The 22146-nt window shown below is 39.2% G+C and overlaps 1 protein-coding gene across 1 annotated transcript in view; it reads right to left on the bottom strand.

The window, feature by feature from the left end:
• DOK6 (docking protein 6) overlaps positions 1-22146 on the bottom strand; it is a 338153-nt gene that overhangs the window by 127146 nt on the left and 188861 nt on the right. Inside the window, exon 6 of the mRNA XM_019668900.1 lies at positions 12326-12536. Within this exon, the coding sequence (XP_019524445.1) occupies positions 12326-12536 (211 nt within the window). The remainder of the gene's footprint in view (positions 1-12325; positions 12537-22146) is intronic.

The following is a 22146-nucleotide window of genomic DNA, read 5'->3' as shown; positions in this document are numbered from 1 at the left end:
ACATCTATTTGAAATATCTATTTTATTTATTATTTTTTATCTGACCCAGATATGTTGCTGAACATTTTTATAAAGGATTACTCATTTATAGGAAACATGAATGAATCATATTTTCTGTTCTGAATTTATTTTACTTATTCCCTGTCAACCATTTTTGAGTCTATTGGAGGTCAGCCAGGCCAAAGGGTCAGATTGTCAAGAGATTTTAAAAGTATCAAATTTTATGACAATTAAGAGGCACTGACAAGGCCGGGAGAAGTGTGGGCCATCGACTCCTTAGGACTTTCATCCTGGCTTTGGACGTGTACGCTCCCTTCATCCATGAGGTCTCTAAGTGAAGAATGTGACTGGTACACCCAGCAGGGAGCTTTGAGTTAGGAAATATCTTTATTTTATATCCCAAACATTTAGTTTAAGTGGCACTCTCCAGGGAACGCTGTCTCATCAATCCATAGCTGTGGTCTGCTCACCACGGGCAATCCTAAACTAGGAGCATGCTGCTAAAAGCATCCACAATGCAGAGTATCATTAGCCTGTTTACTAGGAGGCCACTCAGCATGTTCACAAGATTCAACCAGATCACTTGCTTTCTTTCTGTCCCCCTGGAGGTCCCTGTAGTGTTACTCAGGAGAGTAAAGATGGCAGACCAGAAGCTTTAGCTCCCTTCTCCAGAGTGGGGTACATCGTTGAGTTTATACCTTATTTTTATCACTTTGCGTGGAGCACTGATGAAATTTAGGGCCAAGATCAGTGGTTTAATTTCCTATGTGATCCAGGCAGAATGCTTCCTGGTAAGGTGCCATGACACCAGTGCAGGCCGCCGTCTTGGGAGTGAGTTTTATTGGTTCCATTTGGAAAGGAGGAGGTAAAAAATAGGTAGAGATGTTTATACAAACCCAGCACCCATATTGGGGAAATAATTCAACAGATACAAGAGTGAGCAGGTACAGGTCCAGGTTTGTGAGGGGACTAATGTTTATATAATTTTGGAGGCTCTTTTCCTTTTATTAAGAATAGAAAAATATTTTACCTGATCAAAACTATTGTTCACGTATTTTATTTTGCAAGGGCCTCTTTTATTAGAGAGGGATCCTGAAGCCACAGCTCATTAGCATCTCAGTGAATCTGCCCATAGGTGAACATGATATTTGTACCAAAAGAACTGCATTCAATAGTTAGGAAAACACATAAAATAAGTAGAAGAAATGATTGTGCCTTAAAAGTTTTTTTAAGTAGAGGTAAAACAGAAATAACATACACAAAATATAGAGAATAAAACCATAATCATTTGCACAGGGTCTGCTGCGGCTATTAATTACTGAACACCTCATATGCCTGGAGCTTTTTAATTGTCACAGTGACACAAAAGTAAATGTTATAACCTCCATCTTAAAGACAGACAGCAAAGTAGATATGAGTACAGTAATCCCCCTTTATCCTTGGGGATGCATTCCAAGACCCCACCACCCCCAGCAGATGCCTAAAACCACAGGTAGTGCTGAATCCTATATATGTTTTTTTCCTATACACGTGTGCCTATGATAAAGCGTAATTTACAAAATCAGCACAGTAAGAGATTAACAATACCTAACAAAAAAATAGAACAATTAGAACAATATAGTGCATTAAAAGTATGTGACTGACTTTGGGGCCAGTATTAAGTAAAATTGGGGTTACTGAAACCAGCATTGGGACAGTGCCCCAGCTGGTCTGATAACCCAGGAGGCTACCACGTGGCTAACGGGCAGGAGTGTGTATAGCGTGAGGACATGCGACAGAAAGATGCTTCACTTCCTGCCCGGGATGGAGCAGGGTGGCGTGAGATTTCATCATGCTACTCGGGTCAGCTCACAATTTAGAACACAGGACATGCCTATTTCTGGAGTTTTCCAATAACGTTGGACTCTAGTTGGCTGCGAGGAACGGAAGCTGCAGGAAATGAAACCCCGAATAAGAGGGGTGTGCTCCGGCAGTATTGATTCATAAGAAAGGGGTGGAAGGAGAGGAGAGGGGAAGAGAGAAGGACAGCAGAGGGGAGGACAGGAACAGGGAGGGAGCTGTGCAAAGTGATATTCTGTCAACACCCAAGGGGAGGCAAATCTCACACAGTGCGAAATATAATTCTGACAGGGTGACACTAGGAACACGTTTTATTTCTGCCAAATTCACCCTCATGTAAGGAAACAGGCGTATGTTTTGAATGTATCCAGAGACTAGCACATTTTTTTTTTTAAGCCATGGGCACTTTAGAAAAAAAATGAAAATAATCCTATTTCCTCATCCTTGTTAACTTTCTTTTGACTGATAATGCTGCTTCATTTTCAGATTTTGTTGTAATATGACCCCGACCTGAGATCCTTCATTCCTAGTAAGTGAAGAAAACATCTGACAGCTGAAAATAATATCTCAGATTTTTGTTCTCACCTCTCTGCCTCCTAAAGTGGCATAATTGTCGGTATTATCGCTGCTGTCTCGTTAGAGTAGAAATAGCGTGACTAAGAGACTTTTTCCTGCCTAACCTGTACGCTCAAGAGACTCTCGGAACTGGGCTCACACTTCGGATTTCCCACAGGACACTGCCGGGCACCTCCAGAGACCGGTGGTCTGTGTTCCCCTCGCCCTTCACGCACCCCCTCATTAATGTGCCTTTTCACTCATTTCACAGAGTTTTTTTTTTTTTTTAAGATTTTTATTGGGGAATTGGGGAATGGGAACAGTGCTGGGGAATTGGGGGAAGGGGAACAGACAAGTTGCTGTCATTTTGTTCTTCAGTCTAGTTGTGGAGGACGTTGCTTCACTGGCCCAAGTTGGCACCATCATTGTGCTCTTCCCGGGTGAGGCAGATCAGTCGCCGGCTTCTGGACAGCCGCTCACTGCGGCTGCTGGCCGCTCACGCTGGCTGCTGGCTACACACGGTAGCCCATGGCAACCCACTGCAGCAGGGGCTGCAGCCTACGCCATCGCCGGCGACTCACGGCAGCCCAGCTCCAGGTCGAGCTGTTGTTCAACATCTTAGCTGTAGAGGGCAGTGTCACTGGCCCTCATATGTGGGATCCGAACCGGGGCCCTCTGGTGTCCCAAGCGAGCTCCTAACCATTGCACCACTCAGCTGGCCCTTTACAGACTTTTATACTAGACACCAGGCAAGTTGCTGGGGAAACATCTGTTAAGGACTCATGGGCAGCATGAAATTTAACGCGGTGTACAGGGCTTTGCAATCAGTGTGCTGAGTGCTGCAGTGCAGAGATTTTGTGTACGTCGCTAAAGGAACGCGTCTGTTGTTCCCCCACAGGTCAAAGAAGGATGAACAATTGTGTGTGCATCTCTGTGTGTGTGTGATCTGAGTGGGGGCGGAAGGAGACGGTTATTCCAGGTAGACAAGATGGCACACACGGGGGTGTGAAAATAAGAAGGAACATAGCCAAGTATAAGATGACTGGAGCCACGAATGTGTGTTCGGGGCACAGCGGGACTTCGGAATCATTCAGATTTGGGGGGGAACTTGAGAACATTATAAACAGGAGCAGCCTTCCGGGAGAACCCACATGATCCCCACATACAAGTACAGCCACTCTGAGTGTCGTACAGGAAAAGCATCAGAAGCGGGAGTTTGGGTTGGGCACGTACATGAGCCTGAACACTGCCTGGCCCACTCATGGGGCGCAGCGAGGCCTTAAGCCGCAATGATTAGAAACAAGACCTGAAGGGCAGAAGCCTGAGGTAAGTTGAATCCAGAGCAGAGGAAAATGGGTCAGGCCACAGGGTCCCCTGGTGGTTACCAAGAACTTGGCTTTGATGCTCACTGGCCACCCCGCCTACCTCATTTCCCTGCTGGGTTCACTCATTCTCTTAAACATTCCTCATACCTTCTTCGGCATCACATTTCAAATATCTCTTCTTCTACACTCACAGTCCATGACCTCACTTCCTATTTTACTAAGAAAAAAGAAACTATCAGAAGACAACTTCCACATGCCTCTTTCATGATCCCCAAATGCCTACCCCCATTTATACCTCCATTATACCCTCCATTATACTTTGTCTTTTATTTTTTCTCACTGTAGCCTCTCTCTTGTTTATTAGATCTCATTGCCTCTCATCAACTCAAGAATATTGATGGAGCGATGTTTCCCTCTTCTGCTTTATCACTTTTTTCTCTGTATAGTATGGTTCTCGTCAGTATAAAAATGTTTGTAATCTATCTCATTCTTTAAAAAAATATTCCCCTTTAACCTCACAATCTCTTCCCACTATAGCTGACCCCCCTTATCAGTGGAGGATACTTTCCAACTCCCCACAGTGGGTGCCTGAATCCGAGGATAGTAGCGAACCCTACATATATATGTGATCTTTTTATACACATAAAGGAAGCACTTAACGGCTTCTCTTCGGCATATCCCAATTGCCAGTGTCACTAATCCTTTGCTTTGAGGCCATTAATGTAAATAAGGATGACTTGCACCCAAGCACTGAGATACAGCAACAGTGTATCTGAGAACCGAGACGGCTACTGAGTGACTAAGAGTGGGGGCATCTACAGCGTGGGGACCCTGGACAAAGTGAGGGTTCACATCCCAGGGGGTACAGAGCAGGATGGTGCAGACTTCATCACACTACTCAGAATGGCATGCAATTTAAAACTTATGAATTGTTTATTTCTGAAAATTCCCACTTAATATGTTTGGCCTAAGGTTGACTGCAGGTAACTAAAACCACAGAAAGCAAAGTCTTGAATAAGGAGAGGGCTACTGCAGTTCCCTATTTCTCTGTTCTCTTCACAGCAGAACTTCTGAAGTCACCTGTCTTTCTGATTCCAATTTCTGTCCTCCTAGGGTCTCAAACTCATTTCAGCCTTGTGTCCCCACTGGAATAGCTCTCTGCAAGGCCTTCAGTGGCCTTTGATTGGCAAAATCAATGTGTCACCTCTCAGGCGTCATCCTACCAGTCCTCTCTGCAGCATTCACATGGCTATTATGATCTATTTCTTGAAGCCCTTTTGGTCCAGGGGTAAGTCATGGATATTTGTATTTTCTCTTCTACTTTATCTGCATGCACTTCATCAGTGAGGCATCCAGACACGTGACTTTAAAAGCAACCTAGATGCAGGTGACTCCCAAATGTGTATCTCCAATCAGGACTCTCCCTCGAGATCCAGATACTTATATGCAGCCTCCTTCTGAATCTGAACTTGACCATCCATGAACTATCTCAAAGTTGCCAGGCCAGAACATTTTCAACCCAATCTGCTGCCCCTCCAGTAGTCTGTGTTACCATAAATGACAACTGTATTTTCCTGGTTGCTTGGACCAATTCTTGAAGTCATATGTGATTAATATATTTTTCTCACATTCCACAGCTATTTAGACTCTAACTTTAAACCTGGCAGGTTCCCCTTTCCTCACTTGCTGCACCTTTGGTCTATCATCTCTTGCCTAGATTACTGCTACAGAACCCTGACTGGTGCTGCTCTCATCCTTACCGCCTGCAGTATGACCTCCACACAACACCTAGAGGAATCTCTTTGCTAATGTAAGTGAGACTGCCTCACCTAAGTACCCCAATGCCATCCCATTCCATTCAAAGTAAAGCCCAAAGTCCTTAATCTGACTCAAAAGATGCCCCTTAGCCTGGCCCACAGCCATTTTCTGTCATCTCCCTACAGCTCACTCACTCTGCTCTGGCCACACTTTCTGTTCCTTACGCATTCAAGTGCTATACTGTTTCTGGTGGGGCTTTTAGACCGGATACTGCCTCGGCTAAGAATGTTGTTTCCCAAGTAAGCAACCTACAAACCCTTTTCCTCAATTCCTTTCATTATGTACTGGGGCGTCACTTATGGAAGAGACCCTGTTTGACCGCCTTATCAATAGTACCCGTCCACAGCATGAGCACCCCTTTAGTATGTTTTTATTTCTCCATAACACTCATCAACACATGGTATATTATGCATGTTTACACTAATTTGTTTATTTTGTTCCTTCCCTGCTTAAATAGCTTGTAGGCCTTGTGAAAGCAGGGGTCTATGTTCCCTGCGTTATCCCAACCACCTAAAACAATGCCTGACATATAATATGAACTCAATAACTACCGTATTCTTTCAAATATAAAACACCAAAGATTATAAGACCCAGTCCCATTTAATGTATTGCTATGGGAAAAACATGCCAATTACATTATCATGCAAAGTTATTTGTAATTACTTAAAAAAATTTTGTATTTTTTAATACAAAAAGACTCTGGCTTACTTTTCATGGGTTATTGTATATCAATCTTACATGCGTAAAAAAAAGTATATATATATATATATATATATATATGTAAAATAAGCTAAGGAATTGCTAAAACTTTCACATTTACAGAGTCCAACTCTTATGAATCAATCTAGTTATCAATGCCCTTTGTTTTTCTTTTTTTACAGAAGATTATTTCACTTGCCACTGGGAGTGTTAGTGGTACAGATTTCCTCATGAAAGAGTAGACTGATTTCAGCTTCAAGATTTTCTTCTAAACCACTGACACGTATTCTACAAGTTCTGTGCTGGTTGGCGCTTACTTTATCTTTCAGAAGGTGTCCATAGTGCTTCTAGACAAACACCCAGGGCTCATGGTCCTTTTTCAAAAGGTTCTAAAAGGTTTCTTGACTGAAATGTTGAAGAGTTGCTTTTAAAGTGAAATATCCCGTATTTTCCCATGTCTAAGATGCACCTTAATTTGGGGGCCCGAAATTTGAAAACAATGTATTATGTAAAGTTATTGAACTCAAGTTTTATTCATCATAAAATTCATACAACTCCTCATCACTTGTGGGAAATGCAAGTAAAAAAACTACAACCACTGTATAAGACGCACTGAGTTTTTAGACCTCAAATTTTTTGAAAAAGGGTGCGTCTTATACATGGGGAAATACAGTAATCAAACTTAAGAAGTGACACCCTAACGTTACACACAATGTCAATGGAAGTGAGGAAACCATGAGAATCTGTGACCAAGACTGTGTGGTTGCAGCCAATGGTGACTACCTCAGTGCCACCACCAGGCAGCAACCAATGAAAGATGCCATTCAATGTAAGATGTCATAACAGCAGCAAAATATACCCCAAGTTCAGAAATGTGAAAATATGTGCATCTTTTGAATGAATGAATCAACAGTTAATAAGTGAATGGTTCAGCTGTTGTGAAAAAGCCAGCTGGGAGTGATCTCCTGGTGAGCTGTGAGTCTCATTGGCGGAGATGGTGACCCGCCACCAATCTGAGGAGATCAAACCAGAACTACACGTCTCTCTCCATTGATTTTTATCCCTTTGATTCTAGGAATCATTCCTTGATTTAATGACTATTACTAAAGTTTAGAAACTTTCTGAAGGAGAATGAAAAAAAAAAAAACAACTAAAAGGAAGGCCAAAACTGTCATTGGGGTCCCTATAGACCAATTAATGAAAAGCAATTCACACTAAAGTATGTGTGGGTTCAATAAAAATGTATTGAACTTTAAAGTTAATGGAGCAAAAATTAAGATCAGAGCCTCCATTTCTTGATAAGAACAGTTTCCTAAGTCATTTAATTAATGCTTTATCCTAGGGGAAAAAATTAGTCCCAGTATTATAGTAGCAAGACATTTACCAAATTAGACACAGGAAAGAAAAAAAAAAGGCACGGATTCCTAAAAGGCTTTGTTTTAGCATTACTGCTTTGCAATCACAGGACAAAGTTGTATAGACATATTATATCTAAACATCACCTATTTCCCTGATACAAATTTTCAAGGAGGAGGCCTTTCTTATTCCCTATACGATGTAACTAAACCTCAATTGAACATTATGATTTAACTATTTTTAACACCAAAAACTTCATTTATTCTCCAGGATGCTTTCAATCATTTGGCAAACACCGTGATACAAGCTAGAGAAACAGGGGTAGTGAAAACCTAATCCCTGCCCTTAGTAAACTCATAGGTTACTTGGAGAGACAGAAGGCCAATGATTACAACAGAATGTAAGAATTGTTAATAGGAAGAGATTTATTTAGTGAGTGGGTATTAAAATCACAGAAGGGATTAAGAAAATAGGTTAAGTAATGACTGTAATTTGAAAAAGTAATACTAATGCTAACTCCAAATTTCCATGGCTTAACATAACAAAGGTTTATTTCTCACTCCAGCTACGTCTGATGTGGGTCTGGACAAATCACCCGGGCAACTGGATTCAGAAATATGGGCTGCTATGAACGGTGGCTCAGATTTCATCACTAGACCACTTCAGTTGCCACAGTAGCTAAAAGGGTTGGGAAAGTCTCCAACTAGCATGCTTTGGACTGAAATGCTCCCCCCTCCACCTGTAAATTCATATATTGAAGCTTCAACACCCAACATCACTCTGTTTGGCCATAGGGCCTTTCTGGAGGTAATTAAGGTTAAATGAGGTCATAAAAGTGGGGCTTTGAGCCAACAGGATGAGTGTCCTTGTAAGAGAAGACACCAGAGAACTTGTTTCTTCTCCCTCCTTTCCACCAGGTGAGGACGCCGGGTAATGGCCGCTGTCAGCGGTCCAGGGAAAGAAACTCATTGGCCGCCAGCACCATGGTCTTGACTTCCCAGCCTCCAGAACCGTGAGGCAGAGCACAGCTAAATTTCTGATGTTTCAGTCCCCCAGTCTGTGGCACTTTGCAAGGGCAGCCCAAGGCGACTGCTACAAGGCATTTAAATACCTTGGCACAGAGGCCATGCATGTTACTTCCGAGAGCAGCCCATTTTGCAGGACGCTGTCTCACGGGGCCTCACCGAACTGCAAGGGGGGAGTAAATACGGGGAAGTAGATGGGATATTTAGGAAGCATGACTGTCTGCCACACTCATCTCTTGCGGTCAGCAAAGGTCCCTTTCCTCCCTTCTTCCTATACATGCAATTGTTCCCTGAGGGAGACAACCCCAGAGCAATCCATCTAGCCACTGACGCTTGCTCCAAGTTCAGGATCTGGGTGATGTGCAGTGGTGTCTGCATCAGTTCCAGTTAGGACCTCTCTTGGTTCCAAAAGAATGATCTAGAAAGAAATGTTCTTTCTCTATCTACCCTGACCCAATGAAGAGTGGTTGAAGAGGAACAGAAAGCTTACTTCCAAAGCAAGCGCTCCCCTTCAAGCAAAGAAGGAATAAGAGACACCAGGCAGGCAGGGCAAGCCCAGGTAATTCGGAAACGCTGTTTACCAGAGAGCCTGAGGGTCCTTACTCAGAGGGTTAACACTGATGCTTGACCCGCCTCCTCTGAGGGAGTTGGTTATCCTTTGCTCCCCTTGGCTCTGCCTTCTGCCCTCTGGGGAGATTCTCCTTCATCGTTATCCTCCTTGGCCATATCTAAAGTGGGCATTGGGAACGTGCTCTGCTTGAGGTTTAGCACAAGTCTCTGCCCACTTTCTGCCCTGCGAAGTTTATGTGAGAGATCTGATTATTGTAAATCTTAAGACGTCACAAACATCTTTGGCTTAGGTTCTTTTTCCCTCATAAAAAGCCGTCAAATATTAATAGGTTGCTTGTATTTTTAATTCCAGCTGAATCTATGTACCAAGGGCCATTTTTGGGGTGCTTTTTAAGACATACTTCTCATATTTATTGCAATATTTTGTTTCCTCTTCCCCCTAAACTCTTTCTTTTGATTTAAAAGTGCTACCTTGGCTTGACAAGTTCTGCAGAAGCTCACTCAGTCAATTCTTTACCATGATTCATTTTTATCTAATTAAAAGATTATACCAGGCACCATACCCTTAAACTTGACATACTTCAATCAATTGAGAGGTTTTAGCAATAGGTGTGGAGACGATGCACTTACTCTGCTTTTTTCCTTGAAGCTGTTTTAACTTGCTTTTCTCACTCAAAAGATTTCTTTATTTTATTTCCTACTCTTTGGTGACCCAACATAATAATCTTTTCCAATTCTGCAAGGTTTTGAATTTTTCAAATCCCTTTCATGTTTGCTTGCAAGTTCTCAATTTTTTCCCAAGATTTTTTTCTTTGTAGTAGCTTTCCAGCCAACACACATTATTACCATTTTGCTTCTAACTTCCTCCCCTAGATGTTGTTGGGAAATACAATTAAAAAACTATTTTCCCAATCTGGAAATCCACTCTACCAAGGTCATCGAGAAAGGAGACACTCTTATTACTGAATATGGATTAGAGATGGATATAATGCCCATCACAGGCAATCTGCTAAGAGATTGGAAAGACAAAAATCTCATCCTTTCAACAGTCAAGCAGGTATAACCCACCACCTATATGTTCTCCAGATAAACAATAACTGGTCTCACATAAGGAACTTGACAGCACCGTTTGTCACCCAGAGCTCATCCAAGAGTCGGCTGGTAATTGGGGTGACCATCTGTGTTAACTAGTTTGTTTTCTCCAGAGGAAAACCAAACTTCTAACGTCTTTAGGACAGGAGGTAGTTTGCAATTTGGAGCAAGGGCCCACTGAAGTTAGGCTCCCCACCTCCTTCCCGACACTGGGAGTTAAGGGCCTCTCTCCCTAAAGTTTACACTTCAAAGAGGTGGCTCCTTGAGTTTATTTTTTTATTATTATTATTTTTTTATTGTTAGTTTCAGGTGTACAGAACAATGCAATAGTTATCCTTTTCACCCCTCACAAAGTAACAACCCCCCACCCCCATCTACTGCCCTCCCACCCCTGATATCATGCTTATCTATTACAATTCCATTGAATCCGTTCCCACTCTCTACTCCATGACCCGTGACTATATGTATATATAATTATAGTTGACATACATTATTATTCAACATCAGTTTCAGATATACAGTGTGATGGTCAGGCCTCTACACCGGCTATGAAGTGGTCTCCCTAACATGTCCTTGAGTTTTTGAGAAAGGCTTTCTTGGGTCTTAAAGCTGACAAAAGGCCTCTGACAAAAGGCCTATTTAGTCTTCAAAATAATTTATGTATACCTCCAAGGGAGGAGAAAATACAGTTTTAAGTTTTTTAAAGTTAATTCTCTGAAAAAGGGAGGAGACAGCAAACCTTCCCCCTATTTTCAACAGCGAGAATTAAGCCTCAATTTTTAATCTGTATTTCTTTCAACCTAGAAGCTATGTAGACATGCAACCAGCCCGCCGAGCTATCACACATTTCAGCAAGAAGCAAGAATCTCCTTAAGGTCTCTCTACTGCCTGCCACATTCTTCCAGCTGTTTTCTTTCATATGGTAGGGCTGTTTATTTATTTATTATTGCTGCATTCCTCCTGCTAGCAATTTCTATCAGGATCAAATAGACTTATCTTTAAATAACAAACAAAATCTCAGTGGTTTCATGCCACAGGAATACCTCAGTCATGCTGGTCTGCTTTGGTTCTGGGCAACTATCTTGGGCAATTAGGACAACATTTGCATAAAAAAATAATGCATTAGTTTAGGATTCCATCACTCCTGCTCACAGCCCTTTGTTGGGACTAGTCGCGTGGTCCACCACATTGCACTGGGTATGAGGAAAGAGAGGGGAGGAGAATGAGATGTTTGGAGAGCAGTACAGTGTAGGCAAAAGGGCACTGGACCCAATTTTAGGGACTAGGAAAAGTTTACTGAAGGAGGGAATCTGCAATCTGACTCATCAAAGGTAAGCTGAATTTATTCAAGTTAAAATGGGAGGGTAGCAGGACGAGGCAGGGCATCGGGATGGATAGACAGCATGGGCAAAGCGTGGATGTTCTTTATTCATCGATTTTTGCTGCTGGAGTTTTAGAATTAGAAGCAGGAAGTAGGCAGAGTTTACTGGAAAGGCAGATAAAGATCAAAGCCAGGAGTGTTTTGAAAGCCCTGCCAAACAAACGAACAAACAAAAACTCAGTCTTTATCTTACGGGCAGGAGGGAGTTGCTCGTAACACAGGAAAGAAAACATAAAAATTTATCTAGTGATGTTGTGGAAGATATCTTACTAATGAATCCATTACTCGGTTAGTGATTACACATAAAGAGAGTAGCTAGGTGTCTTAATCTGTTTAAGCTGCTGTAACAAAATAGCATAGGCTGGGTGGCTTATAAACAACAGAAATTTGTTTCTCGTAGTCCTGGGGGCTGGAAGTCCAAGGTCATGGCACTGGCAGGTCTGGCGTCTGGTGAAAGCTTCCTGGTTCATAGGTGCTGTCTTTTCACAGTGTCCTCACGTGGTGGATGGGGTAAGGGGCTTTCTCCCATCTCTTTTCTCAGGGCACTAATCTTTTTCATGAGGGCTGCATCCCCACGACCTAATCACCTCCCAGTGGCCGCACCTCCTAATACAATCACCTTGGGGGTTAGGTTTTCAACATGAATTTTGGCGGGGGACACAAACATTCAGATCATAGAACGACATCACTGTTCTCGGAACAAGGATGGTGTGGAAAAAACCACAGGGGAATGAACCAGGCACCTGTGACCTGACTTGTGCTTCCACCAGCCACTTTCCGTTTGTCCTCAGGCACACCTTCTTAACCTTCTGAGACTGGATGTTCTCGCCCACGCAAACCTGATAAAAATGTTTTCTGCTATGTCCACTTTCAGTGCTTAAATGGAGATAAAATGGAATAATGTGCTTTGAAAAAGGGCTCTGAAAGTTATTAGATGTAACACATATGTGAGAGATAATTAAATTCAGCAAACACTTGTTTTTGCATGTACAGCCCTGGACAAGGCAGTGTAGGGATCAAAAAGGTTCCCTTGCTTTGAAGAAACCAATATTCTTCCAAGAAAAAAGGTGGAACACCAGGGCGTGATTTTGTAGTGTCAGCTGCAGACTGTAATTACAAAACAGATATTGTACTTTGTACAGTCACATACAAAGGAACCCTTTCTGGGGAAGTAGTCACCCAACCCCTGACAATCACTGTTCTAATTTCTGTCTCTATGAATTTGGCTACTCTCAGTACCTCATATAAGGAATAACATGCAGTACTTGTCCTTTTGTATCTGGCTTATTTCACTGAGCATAATGTCCTCCAGGTTTACCCATGTTGTAGCAGGTGTCAGAATGTCCTTCCTTTTTAAGATTGAATGATACTCCATTACACACAGAGGGTGCCAAAAAATATGTATACACATTTTAAGAAAGAAAAAAATGTATTAAAATTGCAATATTCAATATATATTGATAATAAAAGATGAATACAAGTCATGTGTATACAATTTTTTGGCACCCCTGGTATACATCACATTTTTAAAACCCTTTCATCCTTCGTTGGACACTTGGGTTACTTTCATGTTTTAGTCATTGTGAATAATGCTGCTATGAACAAGAGTGCAACAAATATCTCCTTGAGAACTTACTTTCAATTCTTTTGGGTGTATTCTCAGAAGTGAAATGGCTTCATCATATGGTAATCTCTTTTTTAATTTTCTTGAGAAACCACTATACTCTTTTCCCAGAGGTACTCTACCATTTTACTCTTCTACTAAAAGTGCACAAGGATTCCAATTTCTTCACATCCTCACCAACATTTGTTATTTTCTGGGTTTTTTTGTGGTTTTTTTTTTTTATAGTAGCCTTCCCGGAGGGTGGGAGGTACTTTGATTTGAATTTCCCTAAAAATTAGTGATGTTGAACATCTTTTCATGTATTTATTGGCTGTTTGTATCTCTTTAGAGAAATGTCTATTCAAGTCCTTTGCTCATTTTATAATTCGGCGTTTCATTTTTTTGTTGTTTAGGTTTAGAAATTCTCTCTATCTTGTGGATATTAATCCGTTATTGGATTTACGATTTGTAAATATTTTTTCCCATTCTTTGAGTTGCCTTTCTACCCTGCTGATACTGTCGTTTGATGCACAAATTCTTTAAATTTTCATTAAGCCCATTTTTTTTCTTTTGTTGACTGTGCCTTTGATGTCATAGCCAAGAGACCATTGCCAAATCCAAAGTTGTGAAGCTTTCCCCTGTTTTCTTCTAATAATTTTATAGTTTTCGGTGGTACATTTAGATCTTTAATCTACTTTGAGTTAATTTTTGCAGATAGACATTTTGGTGATAGACAGGTATAGGGCCAGTCTCATTCTTTCGCATGTGGATATACAGTTTGTCCAGCACCATTTGTTGAAAAGACGGTCCTTTCCCCATTGAATGGTCTTGGCATTTTAGTCAAAACTCAATTGATTATATATGTCAAACTCTCTTTTAAAAATTTATTTTTAAGTTAGAAATTTACATACAGTAACATTCACTCTTTGTGCTATACAGTTGTCTGGGTTTTGACAAATATATAAAATTTCATATCCACCATCATAATCAAGATAAAAAGGAGTTGCATTACCCTCCCAATTTTTTTATGTTGTTGCTTGTACTCAGGTCCTCTCCACACCCCACCATTGGGCAATCATTGGTCTATTTTCTATCCCTATAGCTTTATTTTTTCCAGAATTTAATAGAGATGGAATCATAGAGGATGTTGTCTTTTGGATCTGGCTTTTTTCACTTAGAACAATGCATTTATTTGCGATACATCCATCTTGTTGTACATATCAGTCCTCTGCTCCTTTTTAGCATGGAATAACACTCTACGGATTTACCACAGTTTGTTTATCCACTCAGTGAAGGATATTTGGTGTGCCAGTTTTGACAATGATGATAAAATGGTTATAAATATTCATGTTTAGGTTTTTAAATGAACATAGCATTTTATTTTTCTTGAGGAAATACTTAGGAGCAGGATTGCTGGGTCATATGTTAAGTGTATGTTTAAGTTTTAAAAATGCCAAAATTTCTTTCCAAAATGGCTATCTCACTTGATATTCCCACCAAAATTATGTGAGCATTACATTTGCTGTGCATCCTTGTCAGCACTTGTTATTGCCAGATTTTTCTTTTTAATTTTAGTCATTGTAATAGGTATATAGTTATAATAGGTATATAGTATTGCATTGTGGTTCTAATTTGAATTTCCTTAATGACTAATTAGGTTTGGCATCTTTTAGTGTGATGATTGGTCAACCATATGTCTTCTTTGGTCAGGTATCTGCTCAGATCTTTTACCTATTTTTAAAACAGGGTTGTATTTTTTCTTACTGTTAAGATTTGAAGTTCTTCATGTATTTTGGATACAGTATTTTGTCAAATATGTGACTTTCAAATACTTTCTCCAGAGCTGTCTCTTGTCTTTTTATTCCCTTAAATATGTCTTTTGAAGATCCAAGTTTTTAATTGTGATCCAATCCAATTTATCATTTATTTTTCTTTTTTGGATCATGCTTTGATATACCATTTAAGAGTTCTGTGCCTTACCTTTCATTTTAACTGATTAAAACTCATGCATTAGAGAAAGAAGGATTTCTCTCTGTATTTGTGAACAAAAAAAGGTTAGGGATAAATTAAGCCTATGTATAATATCACAGAATCCTTGATTATAGACTATAAGGTGTGATAAAAAAATACAGTGAACGTTTACATGAAAAAATTGATTACGGTAAAGGACACATTGCCATTAATTCCCCTCAGAATTCTCCCCCACGCTTTGAACACACTTATCCCATTGTTCTTGCTACTTTCTGAGGCAGCTCTGGAAGTCCTCTTTCATGAGTGTCTTTACTTCATCCTCCATCATGACGATGCTTCATGTCACACATTTCTGGTACAGAAATTTCTGTCAAATAAAAACATTACTGTGTGTCCTCATTCACTTTATTCACTGGATCTGGCACCGTGTGACTTCTGGCTCTTCCCCAAAGTCAAAATGATTCAGGACATCGAGGCAGCCACGACAGCACAACTACAGACACTCACGAAAGAGGGCTTCCAGAACTGCTTCAGAAAGTGGCAAGAACGATGGGATAAGTGTGTTCAAAGCGAGGGGGAGTATTTTGAGGGGGATTAATGGTAATGTGTCTTTTATTGTAATAATTTAAAAAAATTTTTAAACATTCACCGTATTTTCTGATCATACCTTGTATATGGCTGCTTCCATTAACCGTCTTCCAATAGGAACTGTAGTGTGATATTTAAGTATTGTTTTACATTTCCAGTTGTTAAAAATCTGTAACCAGATTTCTCCAGGCTTCTAAACAGAGACAATACCATCAAAGTCAGTAAGATGTATATTTTAAGCACCAATTTTGTTACATTAAGCATTGTGCTGAATAGGGAGGCTATGTTTTGAACACTAATTTTATAAAAATGGATTTTGGGCTCACTTGAATTCTGTTATGCAGGCATTTGAATTTATCCTGATTTTTGTTCACAATATTTATGAGATTATATGTGAAAATGCCACATCAGCAGTTAAAAAAAAAGCCGTTTTGTCTTTTGCAGGGTAAACTGTACCTAATCATGACTCCTGTGACTTCCTCTGCAGGTATGGGTATCTTTTTTGATTTTTTGAGGCTATAAGCTTGCATGGCAAATTGGTTGTTTTTTCACTCTTAAAAAGCAAACTACCATCATTCTGGTATAAGGGCCATTGCTCTAAGCTGGCATGGGCCTATGAATTCGTCTCCCCAAAGCCATGCCCCTCTGAGCACAATTCCCACAGCAAGCTTCCTGGTGCTGCTCTCCTGCCCTCAACAGGTGTGTGCTCCCTGGGGCTTATGGAGTGGGATTACAATCGTGAGTACGTATGAGGTGTGTTCCTCCAGAAAGAACACTCTAGATCCATTCCTAATGTTCATTTTTATATTTTAGTGCTCCAGTGGCATTTAATGATGCAATTGAAAAAAAAGCCTATCAGTGAAAACAATACTTTGACATATCCAATTTTATTACTTTCGAGTACCTGCAGCACTATAAATACATGGCTAAAAATTGCTACCAAATTATATACCTGTGCAAAGGGCTTTTATCTCTCTGGATCATGGACAAGCCCTTCTGCCCTTGGCCCCTTGTAAAAAAATTGAGATTGTCTGGAACTTGTAACATAGATGCACAAAATAATGGTCAATATCCCAATTATTAAATGGGGGATATCACCCCAATAAACTTAAATACATAAATAAATAAAGGGCAAAGGACACTCAAAATTCAGAAAAGGAAAAATTACAAGTGAACGGTATATCCAGGGACAGCCCTCCAACTAGAAAGAGAAAGAAACAAGCAAAAGAGACAGAGAAAAAAAAAAAGAATATCAAAGTCCTCTTTCAAAACAGAAACATCTTACATCATCGTTTTAATGCTTGTGGTTCTGGGGGCAAGAGGAGACCTCTCTTTGTATCATTAGAGGGTGTATGAATTGATGTTTCCTTGAAAGCAATTTACTATATTATGAAGAACCTTGAACATGAAGAATTCTTTAACCCAGTAATTTAAAAAGGCTCTGCTAAGAAAATAACCAGAGGTTCGCCCATGGCCCATGTGTTCACGTGTGACTTTATTTACAATAGCTCATTTTGGAAGCATCTTAATGTCAAATTAATGATGTCACCCCCATATCTAATACAGTCACTAAATTCTTGACTTTAAAGGACCCAGAGATTACGTATCAATACAATAGTAAGTGAAAATATACAGGATAAATATTTTTATTGATTGATTTTTAAATACATTGGAAAAAAGCACACCAAAATAGTAAAAGTTCTTATCTCAAGATGGAGAAATTAGGAGTGATTTTAAGATTTTCTTTTCAACATCTCTCTCTAAAGTCTGTGTTAGTTTTTTAATCAGACAATATAAGGTATTTAAAAATCTCAATACTAAGGAAAAATGGAGAGTTACAAAGAAAAATCTTAAAGTGCTAAATCTGCCCAGGTTATGAAGACAGATTTCTGACCTAACGGGACCTACATAGGAATAAAGGCTGAGCCGCATCCCACGGCCTCAAGGTTCCTGTCCACAGGGCGCTCGGGGTTCTCACTCCTGCCTGGACCCCATCCCTTACTGTAAAAGTAGCAAATGCTCATTGCCAAACATCCACACAGTGTGAAAGAATATAACATAAGAATAGTAAACCCCCTCCTACTTTCTTTCCCCACAATTATTTTTACTTTGAAAACATTGGGGGTATAATGTGCATGTAATAATGGTAGTATTTAGTAAAGCGTTCCATGCTTTCTGACCAATGTCAGGACACAGGACATTTTTCATCACCCCCAAAATTGCACACGTGCCTCTTTGCAATCCATTCTCTTCCAACCCCCAAACCCAGGCAACCACTGATTTGCTTGCGGTCGAACTACAAATTAGTTTTGCCTCCTGAAGAATTTCCTGTGAATGGAATCATACTCATGGCTCAGAGCAATGTTTTTAAGATCCCTCTACACTGTGTCACTGGTAGGTAGCGTTCTGTTGTATGCCTTTAACTGTTAGTATATACTGGCTGGTCCGTGGGCTCATGGACTGACAGCCATTTGGATTGTTTCCACGTTTTGACAGTTACAAATAAGGCAGCTTTGACCCTTCAGGTACAAGGTCTCCTTCCTTCCTTCCTTTAAACATTTTTTTAAAATTTAAACTTCTAAAATTTTAAATAATTTTTCAATTTTTCAATTACAGCTGAGACACAATATTATATTAGCTGCAGATGTACAACATAGTGATTTATAGACATTTATGGATATAGTGATTTATTAGATATGTATATAACTTAGGAAGTGATCTCCCCAATAAATCCAGTCCCCATCTGACACCCCACAGTTATTACAATATTATTGACTCTATTCCCTATGCTGTACTTCACATCCCCATGACTATTTTATAACTACCAATTTGTATTTCTTAATCCCTTCCCTTTACACCCAGCCCTCCAACCCCACCTCCCAGCTGGCAACCATCAAAATGTTCTCTGTATCTATGAGGTTATTACTGTTTTGTTAGTTTGTTTATTTTGTTCCTTAGATTCCACATATAAGTGACATCACATCACATCTGTCTTTTTCTGTCTGACTTATTCCACTCAGCACAAGTATAAGATCAGGTGCCAGCATGGTTGGTGTCTGGGGAGGGCTCTCTTCCTGGATTGTAGGTAACACCTTCTCTCTGTGTCCTCACATGGCAGAAGAGAGAGAACGAGTTTTTTGGTGTTTCTTCTTATAAAAGCTTTAATCCTATCATGAGGGTCCTGCCCTCATACCTAATTTAAACTGAATTGTCTTCCAAAGGCCTCATCACCAAATACATCACATTGAGGGTTAGAGCTTCAACATATGAATTTCGGAGTGGGGGGCGGGACACAATTTGGTACAAAGCAGTGAGATAAGAGTTGAAGTTCATTCTTCTCTTTCATGAGTAGCCAGTCATTCCAGCACTGTGTCTCTTCCACATCAATTTTTTTCAGCATATTAAAAAATATTAATTGGCTATAGCAGCAGGTGTCTATTTTTGAACTCTTCATTCGTTTCCACTGATTGTTAGGTTTACCCTTATGTCAGTACCACACTGTCTGGGTTACTGAAGCTTTATAGCAAGTCTTAAATTCAGGGAGTGAAAATCCATCACACATGTTCTTTTCCTAATTGTTTAGTTATTCTAGGACTTTTGCAATTTTATATACATTTTAGAATCAACTTGTCATTTACTTCAGAAAAGTCAGTTGGAATTTTTATTGGGATTGCACTGAATCTATAAATTGATTTGGAGGGGATTTTCATCTTAACAGTGTAGAGTCTTCCAATTCATGAACATGGTTTATACCTCCATTTATTTTGATCTTCTTCAATTTCTCTCAGTCATGTTTTATGGTTTTAATTGTACAGCTCTAGCACATATTTTGTTAAATCAACCTATATATTTCATATTTGGATGACATTATAAGAGGTATTTAAAAAAATTCCCTTCCAATTATTCATAGAGTATATATAAAGTAAAATTGATTTTTATGTATTGACCTTATATGCTGTAACCTTGCTAAATTCACTTCTAAGTTCTAGTAGCTTTTTGTTAAGATTCCTTTATATTTTTCCTTTAGTATTTTAAGGGTAAAGAAGTTTGATTTTCATTACTCTGCACTCTGATTCCCCCATGGGCAATAATATTGGAGTATGAACTCATTCCAAAGAATCACACATGGTAAATTAGAGAGTTCTTGTCTATCTGCTGATTCTTCAATGAAATAGACACCCACTAACTCATAAATTTTGCTTCAAGCACCATTAGTTATAAAGATAGTTTTCCCCCTTGTTTGTACTACAAAGTCTTGTTGTACCAGTCCCATTCTCACCTGGCCTCAAATTCCTGACTCATGACAGGTAAGACTGACTATTTCTAGACATTGAGTTTGTAATGCTCTCTCTACCATTTGATTGCAAGTTTCTCCCAAGCTTTTTGCTTGGTTTCTCGTTCCTCACATTTCCAGTTCTTTGGGTTAAGGATATATCTTAGTAGAGTTCTTTAAGAAAGTAGTTTTTCAGACCTACACAGAAACATCATTTAGAAACTAGAAAAAGGCAAATTATATAAATTCTGATAAAGAGTAGGTAATTGATTCTTAAATGCCCGTTATGTGACAATATTGTGATGTATGCTTCTTTATATTCACTAACTCACTCAACCTCTCCATGCACATCTAGGAAGTAGAGATTATAATTCTCCTGATGCAAAGAACAAAACTGAAGGCCAGAGGGGCTAAATGGCTAAGTTATTAATGGCTGTGAGCTAAATCTAGCTCTCTCTGATTCTCAGGGCACATAGGAATGGGGGTGTCAAGATAGTTTCTAGATATTAAGATACTTGTTTTTTAAGAAGTTTTTCTGGTAAGATAAAAAATAAATTACCTTCTAAACCAACAAACCAAACAAAAATCAAAACCAAACAAAACAGGAAAAACTTGAGCATTATGGACCTTATCTGTTCTGATATATTTATATTTTTCATGTATCTTAAAATTATTAAAGTCATCAAGATCATAAAGACTAATTAATATGGAATGTCAAATAAACCAAATAATTTAATGTCCTGATGGAGAATATCAATTTTAAAACCTGTGGAGAGCTAGTATACTCCCCTTAATGACTTTGAAGAAACAAGAAATTGGTAAAAACTAATGTGGACAAGTATAAGTGAAGTGAAAATTCTGTATAACCACTATAAAAGAAAAAAATAACTACTTGTTTTTTAAAATCCCAAGACACCTAATGAAATGAGGGAACAGACAAGACAGTTAAATTGCTCTACATAAAAATAGGAAACAGAAGTACCCAGGAGAAAGATCCAGGCAAGGGGATCCTGGAGGTAGTGTTGCTAAAAGATGAAAAATAAACCATTCCTTTTTGTATATAATATATACATTAATGCTTAAGGCGAGTAAAAGAAAAATTATCATAAATTTTAGGTCAGTGAATCTCTAAACTCTAATGCCTTTTGCATAACCATATAAGTTTTAAAATAGTGTGCTTGTCTAAAAATATTCATTTTCTTATGAAGATTTTTATTTCCTGAAAGTTACCTAGAATGTGATTACTATTGCACTGTCAATATCTAGGCAGACAGAGATAGACAACCGAGTGAACTCATAGTCTCTAAGTCAACTTACGGTTGGAGGCTGTTAGTGAAATCAGTGTGGGAGGGACGTTAATATTACCTTCGTGCAAAAGGGCTCCAGACTCATAAAATTACTTCGGTTCAGTTATTTTCCCTTAAAATTTTAAAAGACATCTGGCCTACCCTACATGGATATTTTAGAATCTGACTTTGAGTAGGTATTTGACAGTTTTGTAAGAAGAAAGTTATGAAATTAAAATTGCTATATCAAGTGCAACAAAACTTCACTATAATTACCTTATATACCACAAGTTCATTTTCAGAATGTGACAAATCACATCTCCACCTGTGGAATCTGATACATTAAACGTCTTTCTTATAGAACCCCAACACCAAGGTCTTGTCTTGGATGCATGACATCAATATCACAAATGGGTCATAGCAGATATTTATGGGTTCCAACCATATGCTGCGATCCAGAAATCTACATATTTGCCTTGACATGCTAAGTTTAAAATCTGAGTTACACATTTCATAAATTATGGATTTGCCAACATTTCTTCAGTCATTCTGAATTAATATTTATACTTAACTAATATTGTTAACATAAACATATGGATAAATGAATATTGTATTAACTTATTTCAAGCCTAAAAAGTAGCCTTTCAACAATTTTATACAAAAACTTCTTTCAAACTGTTTGCATATTTAAAAAAATTCTCAAAAATAATGCCAGCAATGATATGTTGAATTTTATGGGAACCCTATTATACCAAAAATACAGTA

Source organism: Hipposideros armiger, unplaced genomic scaffold (genome assembly GCF_001890085.2).
Source record: "Hipposideros armiger isolate ML-2016 unplaced genomic scaffold, ASM189008v1 scaffold_542, whole genome shotgun sequence".
Taxonomy (NCBI): Eukaryota; Metazoa; Chordata; class Mammalia; order Chiroptera; family Hipposideridae; genus Hipposideros; species Hipposideros armiger.
Note: the sequence above shows the minus strand (reverse complement) of the source record. Positions and strands in the feature narration are given on the sequence as shown.